This window comes from Mustela putorius, unplaced genomic scaffold (genome assembly GCF_011764305.1).
Source record: "Mustela putorius furo isolate JIRA1106 unplaced genomic scaffold, ASM1176430v1.1 tig00003867_pilon_pilon_pilon, whole genome shotgun sequence".
Taxonomy (NCBI): Eukaryota; Metazoa; Chordata; class Mammalia; order Carnivora; family Mustelidae; genus Mustela; species Mustela putorius.
Window position 1 is genome coordinate 16409482 of NW_025422019.1, and position 13337 is coordinate 16422818.

The following is a 13337-nucleotide window of genomic DNA, read 5'->3' on the forward strand; positions in this document are numbered from 1 at the left end:
AGGTTTCCTGGGGTTGTAGATCGTCCTTTCTCTAACAGATAAGTGATGTCCTTTCTTGATCCCTTTAGATGTCTAATGGAGGAGGGTTGAGCAGGGTTCAGGTTATCATGTATCCTACCCCACTGCCCTGTCATTTGCCCTGACATTGAGAGGATTCATCTTCGCCTTAGACCTGAACTCTTGAAGGAGACAGAGGATTGCCCCACTTCCTAACATCCTCTGTGACACCGGGCACAGCAGACTGTGCTTCGCCAGCAGGCACTTGATAAGGACTGGATAAACACATTCACTGGCTGGAAGGAACGACAGGCAGTTCATGGAAGATGGTGGAAGACGGTGGAAAGTGAGGAACAGGTTCCTTTACAGGGAGGTGGGGAGCGCAGTGTTAGCAAAAGGGTTCTCTGCCTGGCTCTGGCTTCACCTGGAATTTCCTAACCTCAGTAGGCCTGCACTTCAGCCCTCAGAGACAAGGGACCAGAAAATAACCTCTTGTCCTGAGCAGCTACACCAGAAATTCACATTCCAAGATGCACTTCCCAGAGCACAACGCCACAGCCTTGGAGTACAAGCAGACCAGAAAACCTCTTCACGTCCAAGTGGCTCACCACTATGCCTGAAGAGCCACTCAGGGCAGCAGGGAAAGCCCTCTCAAATTTCCCCCAGAGCATTGGCTGTAGCCCAGCAGAACCCAAGGCCTCTGCAAGGTGGGGCATGGAACCACTGGGCCTATTGAGTCCAGCTGGGGTCCACAGCCCAGCTCCCCGGAGACCCTGCCACAGCTATGTGACAAGGATAGCCTCAGACTAATGACTCTGGCCACACTTTAATTCAATGCTGTGTACAGTGTACAGAGAAAAGGGGGGCAGAACATGTAGGCAGCTGCAGAGACCCCCCTCGTCCACTCCCGGCTCAAAACAACGACACAGCAGCTCATTGTGAGCCTGGGGTCTGGGGAAGTTGTGCTTTCCTAACAGCTGCAAGGGAGGCACTTCCATCCAAGAGGAGCTGGAGGCCTGGGGAGGCAGGGAGGGAAGAGGAGGAGGGGGAGACAACGGGCTCTGGCATCCCAACCATTTACGAAGTTGAAGATGTCCCTCTTGCAGTTTCCCTTTTGTTTCCATTCACTTGAAAAAGTCACTATTCCTTTTTCTGGGATCTTTGCCTGCAAACGTACATTCTCAGTCTGTGGCAGCCATGGTGGCCTCAGCAGGGAGATGTCAAAAATGACGCCAGCCCACCCGATAGCTGAGTGCCAACCATGTTAGGGGCTGAGAATCCAGACCGGAGAAGACAGAGGCTCTGCCTCGGAGCAGGGTATGTTATTGCCAAGCAGTAATTCAGTGATTTAAGTATTGTGTTAAGTTTCTGATTATGGGTGCTCATGGGACTACTGGAACCAAGGGTCATTTCTATCAGCTCAGAAGCCCAGGGAAGGCTTCCTGGAAGAGGCAGACCCTTCATCTCAACGTTGAGGGGTAAGTAAAATTGAGCCAGGCAACAAAAGGGGGTTGTCAGGAACAAAGAGCATCTGAGGCCAAGGGCAGAGCAGGACGCAGGGTGTGGGGAACGACAAGGAGCATTTATGGGCTGGACGGGCAGTAAGCTCTGTGATGGAGGTGTCCAGCCAGGAAGGAGGGGCCAAGACCACCAGGGGCCTCACAGAAAGCAAAGGGACCTGACTAAAATGCCATTCTATATTCTTTGTGCCCTCTTTGAGCTAGCAGTGTGTGGGTGGCAGTGGTGACAAGGCACAGAGTCCTTGATGACATGAGCATGAGCATATGAAGGAGGAACCTAGAGGCAGGGAGCACTGTCAGGATGAGGTTCCCAGCCACGTTTCGGCCTATTCTCCCCTCCTGGTTTCCACTCCTCAGAAGCAGCATCCCTAGTTATCATTCACAGCATGCTTACAGAAGCAAGTTATCCCACTGAACACCCCCAGGATGTGGCTCACAAACTTCCTGCCCACATCCCCCTCAACACGTCACCCGCCTCAGCAGCAGCAGCCAGACGGTGGTTGGGAAGTTGTTCCTGAAGGTTCTCCACATCAAATCCACTTCACACAAAACTGTGAAAACAGCAGCCAGTGAAGAGGCCCATGCTAATTCAAAGACCAACAAGGATAAGACATCATGCCTAACCTAAGTAGCAACCATAAGGTGTGTAACCCCAGGCTTGGAAGTGCACAGACCATATCCTGAAGGAGACATGAGGCACCAGCATCAAAGCTTGTCCACAGGACCAGGAATTGGGAAAGAATGAATTTAGAATGGGACAGAGATTTGCAATCGTATCTCTGGTCTCATGAACTTCTATAATGAGCATATACTGTTTTTATCAATCCAAAGAAAGACCAGCAAACAACACAAAGGATTAATCTCCAAGCAGAATGTCAAGGGTGTGTCTAAGGGACACAGCACATAAGACTAGGGCCTCACACACACCATCATCTAACAGAGGTGCGGCAGAATGAGAAAAACTGTGAAGGAATCACAGTGTGATGGATAAAACCAGGCTGGGGGTTGGGGGGTGGGGGGTCTAGTCAGCATGGTTGTAAGGCTCCAGAGGGGTCAACCACATGGAGATCTGTGAGAAGATGAGCTTGGCCGAAAGACACCCTCTCCAGTCCTGAGGAAAAGTTGGGGTGTCTGAGAAAAGTTGGGGGCGGGGGGGGCACACAGGTCAGGCCTGACCTTTTTGGACACTGTCACTATTCAGATGTTACTCTTAGGGCACCAGAAACCACCAGAGGATGTCAACCCTCCCATCTCACAATATGCCAAAATTGAGAGACTACCTAAAAAAGTTCTCACACACACACACACTATCAAGCTTATAGAAGATGGGTGTGATTTTATCCAGCTCTCAACTCCTGGCCTCACAATTTTAAAATAAAGAACTATATATATTTTATCATTTTTAAGGGACAAGAGTTTATGCTAAAATCAAATACATTCTTTTTTAAATCACCATATTCAAAAAGAAAATCACCCTTTTCAAAAAAAAATTTCTAATTCTTAAATCTATTGATTCACTATCTATTGAATGAGCTTTTTCTGAGATCTTAGTTTGGAGTACTTTTTTATTTAACGGAGCTATGTATCTTAAGAAAGGTTTTCTGTCCCCTGAGTATATTTCAAATATATCTTCATTTCCCACAGAACATGTATTGAGTGACTAAAAATTAACTTGCACTCATTCACACCTCAAAAAAGAATGCATTTTCCTAAATCATTCTAACGAAGACATTAATAATGTCAAAACCCTGAGTTTTGAAACAGAATTTCTGTTCTCTTTCTAGATGTATTAAAATAGACTTTTTTTAAGGTTTGTTCATAACATGATTGCCATTTTCTATGCTGCCTACCGATTATAAACAGAACCAATTTTAAAACCAAACTAGGGCTCTCTCTGCAATATTCAAGATGTATTACCATCTGATTTTATATCAGCATTTTTAGCAGGTCCAAAATCTCTATATTACCAAGGATTATCAGAAATGGTTTATACCTCTTTCAAAGCACACATCCTTTCCAAAACACCTTCAAGTCACAAACTTGAAAGTTCACTTAAATTTTTCAGACTATACTAGACATTGACTGTCAACCAGAGTTATATACACAAGTGGTTTATCACAGACAACTCAGTTATACTGACCAAAGCTAGTTTTGTCATTGTGTCTCTTAAGAATTGCTAATCTGAGAAAACACAGCATACCTGATTACCTAGAAGCTTGCAGAAGGTGGAAGGGTGAAAGGCTTTATTTGCAACATACATCCTATGTAAAGAATATGAACTTTTCCAGTTGACTGAGAAAAGTGGCATCCCTAAAACTTACATAATACATTACCCTCCTTTCCAAACACACACAAAAAAAGACAACAGCATTTTTTTTTTTCAGCAAAAATCAGCATCCATGATAAAAGAGAAGATGGCAGGTGAGATGAAGACAGGAATTCCACCAGACCCCAGCAGGGGCGGCTCCAAGTCGCTGCCCTTCGCGAGAGAACGGTCATGAGCATGATCAGATTCTCTCAAAAGTTCTTCAGGTATCTGTAAAAATACATGAGCTCTAAGCTTGGTACCTAAATAATCCTTTAGATCAAATTTATCTCTTTCTAATAAATAATTTCATTCCATCTAATAAGAAAGAAAGAAAGAAAGAAAGAAAGAAAGAAAGAAATTGATTTTTTAAAATCTCTCAGTTCATTCATTCAATAATGTTGCATACTGATTCCATGCAAGGATGGATGCTCCTCCTTCCCTGCAGAGTCTACCTCTAGCAGCGGCAAGATGTAATGATCAATATGATCTTCTAATCACCATGATTATTGGTCTCCACCAACACACACACACACACACACACACACACACACAGTGCAGAGACTTCTCTGCTATATCAGAGCATCACAGGCAGTCATTCAACATTAATTCTCTTTAAAAGGACCAACTGGTCCAACCTGACCATTTCATTGGGTGGCACAGGAGTTCACCACGCCAGCCTATCCCATTTCATCCCACATCTCTATCAACCACCTCCCTGAAGATCTCCGACTGGGGGATCCTTGTGACAATTTTTTAAAAAACATATTTATTGCCATTTCGAAAGCATACCATTTTCCTTTAGATACTAATTTAAACCTAATTTCAAAGTCAGCTTATATTACCTAATCCTTATTTCTCTTTCCATTTAAAACTATGAAAAAGATTGCACAAAAGTCTGCCAATATGTAAATGACACTTTAAAAAGGGTTTTAAATCATTCATATTACAAATGCATTTAGGAACCTAAAAGGTAAACAGGACAACCTTAAACAACACAACCAGAGACCACCACAAAGGTTTAAAACATAAAATACAGGGCGCCTGGGTGGCTCAGTGGGTTAAGTCTCTACCTTCCACTCAGGTCATGATCTCAGGGTCCTGCGATCAAGTCCTGCATCCGGCTCTCTGCTCAGTAGGGAGCCTGCTTCCTCCTCTCTCTCTCTGCCTGCCTCTCTGCCTACTTGTAATCTGTCTGTCAAATAAATAAATAAAATCTTTAAAAAAACCATAAAATACAAACAAAAGCGTGTGTGCGTGTGTGCAAGCGCGCGCGCGCACACACACACACACACACACAAAAGCTACTCCATAGTTAAAGTAGGGGAAAACAGAACTCTTCTACATTTTTTTGGTTTAACTTGAAACCAACTTGGGAACAAATTATATTACAGAAAGTAACACAAATCATGATATTATAGGCCAATGCCAACATTCTATAGGCAAGAATTTAGAGGATTTAAATCAAATACTCACTAGAGGTGTAAAATCATTTTAAAAGAAAGAAAACATTCTAATTCCATATGCATTATGCAACAGGCTTTTCCTATTAAAGGAAAGAGAACAAAATTTTCAAAATAACCCAACTGATCAGGCATAACATATGAAACCAACATTTTCTCCTAATTTTTCCCTATTAGGAGATTAAGTACGTCAAATATAGACTTATTCTCCCAAAGGAAAGATTTGTTCCGTATTTCTTCACATTTGTGTCCTCATTCAAACACCCACACGATAAAATCAAAACAGCTCTATCAGGCACGAGGACATGTCTGAGTAACTATTATTCAGTTGGTAAATCACCACCCCTCATTCCATGCCTCTTTCTTTACATATGTTAATGATGGTGTCTGATCCAGGGCCCACCACCAACCACCACAACTGAATTACCCTCCAGGGACATCAATCAGATTCGTTATTCTTGTTTCAGCTGAAGAAGAGGAGGCAAGAGGCAGGAAGAGCTATTTTCAGGAATCAGAATTCTCTTGATTAGATTTCTGGCTCACTGGTAAATGTTTATACTCTGAAATGCATTACCCACTACTTCTAAATGTTTGGCTTTTTTCTAGAGCCACAATATAGCACAGTGTTTCCAATATAAATTTTGCCAAGTAATATATGCCTAGTTTTGCAGGGAGCATTTGGTCAAATTCTAATATTCCCTCTTGGGAGCCAATACCAACTTCCAGCAGCAGGTCTAACTGCACAGAATAGAATTTTCAACACACACAGAGTAGCATCTTCCAGCAGACAGCCCTTTCTTCTCCCACTCTGAGGGATGCCACATGAGACATCTGGCATGATTCTTATCACTAAGAATATAGATCTTCCTGGCAAAGTAAAAAATTAATCACAACATGCCCCAAATACATTCCTCTTTACCCCAGCATAAAAAATTAAAAAATTAAAAAAAAGGAAAAAACCTACGGTGGTTTCTACCGAGGTTGAGATAAAGCTTAATGTCCTCGCTTAAGCTTAGAAACCATCTTGCGTTTAATAAGAATAAATAGCATATGCACATTTCTTTAGGCTGCAAATGTTAGCTGAGAAAATGCATGTCAGAGGGCTTCCTAACACCTAAACAGGATTATCCATAAACAGTAAATAGATTATACATAGGCACAAAATGTTCGGTTATCTTAGCTTTTCTTGATTGTCATAAACATTTTTGTTTCCCTTGTCACTGAAAACTTGATGGAGGACCCTCCCATTCCTCTTTCATTAAAATGTACACATGATTTGCATCCAAACCTTACACAGCCGGCATGGGAGGGGGTGGGGCGGGGGGGAGGGGAGCATGTACTGCAATATTGCACTCATCTGGTTGCATTAAGCTCAAAATGCAAATCTCAAGGATATAGATTTGTCACATGTCAGCCCAAGCTGAAGGCATCCACCAAGAGAATATTTTCCCTATTCAACTAGCAGCCAGAATCTCCCTCCACAAACCCGCATACTGATGAGAGCCAAAGCTCCCAGGATCCCTCTTCGTTTCTTCTTAACCCACCTCTTCCCTCTGCAGAGGAGAGAAGCCATTTTACTAATTTATAAGTACCCTGACTCTCCCATCATCTAAAAAAAAATTTTCCCATCAATAATAGTCAACTGAAAGCAAAAGCGGATTGTACAGGAGTGAGAGAATAAACCAGACAACAGCAGCCCGTATGGAGCAGCAGGACTCCGCATACTTACTGAAGGCAGCCACGGCCAGGGCCAGGGTGACAATAATGGAGAACCAGGAGACCCACAACGCCTTCTTTCTGTAGTTCTGGGCCTCGTGAGGCTTCAGGCGAGTGCTGCTTTCTAGTAAGCCTGACAAAAACAAGGAGAAAAGGAAGTTAGACATTTCCTTATTAAGAAACCCACAGCCAGAGCTACACGTTCTTATCCAAGGACTGCAAACTGACAGCCCGTGGGCCAAGATGTGTTTTGTTTGGCCCACACTGTGTTTTAACAATTAGGAGGGTTCACTTGGAAATCAGGCTTTCTGGCATCTCTTGCCAAATCACAGGCTCTAGCAACATGGGCAAGTATGCCTGCAGGCTAACAGCAGTCGTCCTCTCTAGAAAGACCCCACAGACCCACTCACTGGACCTGGACCCGTGAGCCCCAGAATGTAGTCAGCTATGTAGGTCTTGCTCTAGCAAGCCCCTTTCATTAGGAAAACAGCACAATGAGCCCATATTGAGCTGGGCCTGTGGGCTCCTCAGCCACAGGCACTGATCTGCACTGATCCCACAGGCAGTGCCCACAACTTGGTCAAAGAGCCTTCGCCCAAAGCCATGAGTCCCTGAAGGCAAACAGCCTCATTGCCCTCCTCAACAATTAACAGGAAGAGAAGGACTTCTCTTCAATCGCAACCAACAATAGCCACCAGACCTCCATTGTAGGCCCTGTTTTCTTCCTACCTTTCTGTTCTGTAGTATGTATTGCTCTATACCACTCATGAGGCAAACAGTTCTCAGACTGTTCAAGTCAGGTAAACCTACTCAAACTGGGCACAGCTTTCTGGGCTGGCCCCGTGTCAGGAAGGTTTGATTTTTGTCTCTGATGCTTTCAACACCAAGGGTCCCTGGCACCAACTGAAATTCATGAGGTCTTAGAGGTGATGCCCAAGCTCCATTTGCTTTGGGTGAAGGGTCAAAACATCTTCAGCATGACCCTGATTTCTATTTTTTCCTCTCCTTCAAAAACAGATCATAGACAGCGTCTCTTTGTTGCAGGAAAGACCAAATTCTCATGCATTCTCCATTGACAGGAGTTTGTGACACCACCTTGAGCTAAACATCCTAGGACATACCTTTCAGGGGTGGAGCAGCTTCATCACGACAGCTCCAGATGGTGAAGAAACTGGTTGTCCGAGCTTAGGTACCCATTGGTAAAACAGCGTGCAACATCTCACAGCTGGCACATGGTGTAAAAGACACCATCCCACTTAACCAGCTGGGCACCCTGCTCAGCCTCTGGCCTGAAAACTACATCCTCTTCCAAAATTATAAAAGACCCTGGTAAAATTTCTCCATTTCATTCACTACCCAGATCCAAGCGACCTCAACAAGTCCTCAAGGAAGCAACAGGAAACTTCCAGGAAGGTGCTAAGCGAACCCAGTCTATGGCCCGGAGATTTTTAAATAATCAAAACCTGTAGATTTGCATGGGATCAGAATGTAGAGCAGCGTGCAAAAGGTAGGTCTAAACACCTCTCCATCACCTCACTGTAAAAATCTCCCCAAACCTTCCTTAATAAATGCACTTGGATGAAAAAAGATAAACCTTCTCTCCTCAAATTCTGCCTTCAGTACACATCATTTCAAATTAAAATCCCTTCACCGGCCTGTTTTTATTCCTTTGTCTATTTTTTCCCTAGCCACCAAACAACACCCCTTCAATAACAATCACCTTATCTCCTGTTTAAGCCAACCTAGAGGGAGCAGGTCCTACACTCTCCCAATCATTTGTTTCCTTTTTCCCAAATGATATAAAAATCTTCCTTTTCATTCTGGCCAATTGATTTTCAGGAGAAGTGAAGCTGTAACACATCAGTACTGACTCAAATAAGCAGCTCATTTGCTGCGTATTTTGACACCAACAATCACAAGAGGTTTATCCACTGGGGGTAAAAACAAGGTTCCTTTCAGAAGCAGATTTCATTTTCCACGAGAAAGGACAATGATCTGGGTTTTTCATTCCACCACATAACAATTATTTTTCCTTCCAAAGCCAGCTGTTTATAGTGATATGGTCCTGACCACACAGACCACTGTTTGCCTCACCCCACAGTGGACCAGCACACTCAGGAAGGAGTCTGGGATGTCCACTTGCATAGGCTCGACTGCCCTGCTAACAGGATACCTGAGTCCTCTAAGCAGCAGGACTGGTGGTTCTTACCCACATCTGATCGTGTGTGTGCATGTCTCCCCCATAGGAGGTTTTAAATTTAAAAAACTAGAGTAAATGTAATGGGAAGACCATCCAAGAAGGCAGGAACTTTCCCATATAGGTCCAGCCTTTGCTAATTTCCTACAGGTTTTCCTTCCTAAAAGTATAGCTGATACCAAGAATGGAAAAAGATCCCCCTCCTCAAAGGGAAGCACGACAACCTACAAAGACTCATAAATGAATGGTCCACATACAGGTGCCTCTACCTTCGCCTCCACATGGAGCTGCACACACACCCACAAGCAATGATGAGAAGTCCTCAAGTTTTCAGGAAGCTGTGCTTCAGAAGTAGAAGGTAGCCCAGCCTAGAGAAGCTAAGGAAGGCTGCACATTCGCATGTAGGGCTATGTCCCTTTCTCAACAAAGTTGGCCTCCACATTCAGATTTCTAATTTTACTCCAATTCCATCTATTTGTAATCTGGGCCTAACATTAGTAAGCGTAAGGGTTGTAGGAATGAAAGACTGATAACTCATTGTTTGGGTAGAGGGAGAAATGCAAATATATGCAGTTAAGTTGAAGCCATCCGTCATTCCCATTCTAGTATGAATTAGTTCTAATTGCTTTCTCCTAATCGCCACACTTGGATCTTCTGAAGGAAGGGCAATATTCATTAGGTAGGTTGGTAGCAAGAAATGCAGAAGCATGTAACACTCTAAGTCAACTTGAGGGGCTTGGGGCAGAATGATGGGAAAACACCTGTGAGGAGAAGAGAGGATATTAAGGGAAGAAGTGGAAACACCCAAGACAAACTTGGCCTATTTTGTGGGTGTTAATCCCTGAAAGTCTCAGACCACAGGACTCTTGCTCCCTGACTACAAGGCTCAGCCAAATGGCACTGCACTATCAGCTAGCTAGGTTTCTAGGAAGCAGCCCCCTTCACTTCTAAGGGGAAAATACCTCTAAAGTCCTAAAACACTAGATAAGGCAAGCATTTGACGGGAGTTAGACGCAGTCCGTAACCAGCTCTAATAGCTCAAAAGGAAGTGAGGACAAGAAAGAAGGCCAAATATAGACACACATCCAGGGCACGGACCCCCACAAATGCTATAGGTATTGAGGCCTAGAAAAAAAGCAAGCCAGGCATGATGGAGAGACGCAGAGCAGGCAACTGCTTTAGCTTCTTCCTCCCCAAATCCTCTCACCATTAGGAAAAAGGTAGCTGCAATCGAACTGTTCCCAAGGGATTCAAAAATCAATATGGGAAAGATGCAGCCCCATAAGAAAAAACAACACAAACACAAAATATTGTAATAAACCTCCCCAGGTAATCTGATCTATTTAACGAAAATGATCCATTCATCATTAACTCTTTGCTGTCAGCAATAAGTCAAACAAAAGAATGTCACACTGACTTTCAGCTTTCAATACCACATGGCCCTGGGTTCTTTGGAGGACAGGGTTCACGCTAACAGAGAGGCTGTGTGTGATATGCGATGCTTTCACACAGGGATCGTTCATGAACAGTGAATGCTTTCATGCTATCATATAATGGAAAATGAAATTCAGTTGACCAATGAAAAATGACCCTAAGAATTAATTCAGAAGGGCTTTTTACACTTGAGCACGAAGCTACAAAATGATGCTAAATATTAACTCCCCCTAGCACTTTCTCCCCTCCTGTCCTTTTGTGGGGTGGGGAGAAATAGGCCAGCTTTGACAAATGACCTGCAATGCTACAAAAATAAGCTCAGCCCAGAGTTCGGTCTTTCTTCAATACAAAATTCTTGAGTCCTACAGTATTAGTTGCAGAGGAAAAGGTAATTCACATGACCTAGAATAAAAGTGATGGATTCCGTGGGGGTGCTTGGATGCCACCCATCATCAGCTCTGTAACAGTATCTAGTTCTGTTGGAACAGGAGGAGAAACTGCAACATAGGTGCAGAACTCGTTGCAACTGGAGGAGCTCCAGTTCCCCCCCTGTGCAATCCCTGCAGAGTCTCCGGGATTGCTGTTTCCATGTCATTCTATTTCACATGCTACAGTTTAAAATTTCTATGAGCAAAGAGATCGTGCATCCGAACGCTAAACCGGAATAAAAATGTACAGGAGATACTAAGAATAGGACTGAAAACCTGCTAAGACTGAAATATAAAAATCCGCCACAGCCAACAAAATAAGGCTTCCAAGAAAAGGGGGTGGAGTGGCGATGAGCCGGCTCCCCAAGAAGGGCCTGGCTGCAAGAATCCCGCTTCGGCCACTAACGGGCTTTAGCCCAAACACGGAGTCTTTTTGAGGGGGCCGATCTGAATTTAGATTCAGAAAACAGCAGAAAATGTATGGATGTGGCCAAGAACACGGATCCCTGCAAACCAAAAGGAAACGAGGCAGGGAGGGAAAGAGGGATGTAGGAGGAGAGAGGCACGAGAATGAACAACGGAGTCTCTCCCGTTTCTTGCGGGCATCTCAAAGGGGGTTATCGTCTGTGTGTTGGAAGGTAGGGGGTTGGCCTCCCAGGAAAGGGACGTTTGCAGGATTCCAGACCAGTGCCTTGGGGGGATTCTGAAGGGGCTGAAGTCGTGTGCAGGGAACCACCAGGTTTCGGTGGCATCCATTCAGAGGAGGTTGGTGGTCCAAACTCGACTGCCCCAGTCCTCTGCCCGCATCACCAACCAGCAGGGCAATGACCTATGGTAAACTAGGTGCCCTATGAGTGAGAGTCGGGGGCCGCCGGTCTTCCCTCGCCGAGCCGACCACCCACCGACTCCGCGAGGCTAAACCCGCAGAAGGAAGTTCTCCCGGGGAGCCGGCCGCCGGGGGTCGGAGAGGACTTAGAAAGAGGGCACATTGAGCTCAGGTCCCTCCTAGCTGAGCAGGGCTGGCACTCCCCCGGGAGCACTGGGCTCCAAAAGCAAAAAAACGCCTCCCGCAAACTTTTCCACTGGGCGCTGGAGGGCCGGAGCTAGCCAAGAGGAGAGCCCGGGCCCGTGCGAGGTCGGTCCGGAGGCTGCCGGGCTCTCCCGCTCCCGGGAAGGAGCGGCTGCCCAAGCGGCGCCGACTTCAGGAGGTGGGGCTGCCGCCCTCGGCTCTCGGCGCCCTCGCGGGGTAAGTCCGGGCCCCGCGTCCCCGAGCGCCCCGAGACGCCGAGCCCCGCGCCCCGCCAACCTGAGAATGGGTAGAGGCGGGCCGGGAGCAGCGGCTCCTCACCGCACCGGCCGGCCGGGGAAAGGGGCCGCGCCGGGGAGGCTGCCGGGCGGCGTGCGCTCACCTCGATCCTCCAGCCCGTCGCTGAACTGGCCGCTCTCGCTGATCCGCAGCTGCCGCTCCTCTTCGGGCTTGGGTGGCTCGCGAGCTGGGTTGCTCTGCGGGCCCGGGCCGGGGGCGGCTGCCAAGGGCGCGTGGCCCCGGGGCGGCGCCGGGACCGCGGGGCCCGAGGGGCTGCGGCGCTCGCTGCCCGCGGCCGGCTCCATGGCGCGGGGCGGCGGTTCCGGGCGGCGGCGACGAACGCGGCGAGGACTTGAGTCAGAAGTGCGAGGCGCCGCGACTCGGAGCGGGCAGAGGGACGGACGGACCGCTGGAGAGGGAGGGAGGGAGAGGGAGGGTGCCGAGGAGCTGAGGTGCGCCGGCAGCAAGCTGGGCGGGGGTGTGGAGGAGCCGCACGGCTCGCGCGGCAGGAGGCAGAGGTTTGGGGCCGCACTGTCGCCGCCGCGCTCCGCCCACGGGGCAGGTGCCGGCGGCAGGGACCCGCCCCGAGGCCCCGGCGCCCGAGCCCGCTCCGGGAGGCCGGTGGGGAGGTAGGGAGGGATCCGGCCAGGCCAGACGCCCGGCGGCTCGCGGGAACGGCTGGCGGCCTGAAGAGGGTGTGACGGGAGACCTGCCCCACCCGCGCTGCGGGATGGGGTCCGGAGGGGACACGCTCGGACCGGATTTCTGCCGTCCGGGAAGGCAGTGGCCGCGCTCCGGCAGGAGAGAGCAGGCAGCACCCTAATTTGACATCTTTCTCCTCTGGAGCTGCGTGGGCTTCAGAGGCGGTGCAGGGTCTCCAGCTGGGCTACCAGCCTCACCGCCTATCCCGGGAAAACGAGGTTCACCTGTCGCCAAGACCTCCCGGCTCCGGCCTTCTAGGAGCTTTGATT

General features: G+C 47.4%; 1 protein-coding gene across 1 annotated transcript in view; it reads right to left on the reverse strand.

Moving 5' to 3' along the window:
• TMEM163 (transmembrane protein 163) overlaps positions 1–13055 on the reverse strand; it is a 223582-nt gene extending 210527 nt beyond the window's left edge. The window contains exons 1-2 of the mRNA XM_045066554.1: positions 12470–13055; positions 7015–7134 (exon numbers count right to left, since the gene is read on the reverse strand). Of these exons, the coding sequence (XP_044922489.1) occupies positions 7015–7134; positions 12470–12671 (322 nt within the window). The 5' untranslated portion in view covers positions 12672–13055. The remainder of the gene's footprint in view (positions 1–7014; positions 7135–12469) is intronic.
• Between the last annotated feature and the right edge of the window lie 282 nt (positions 13056–13337).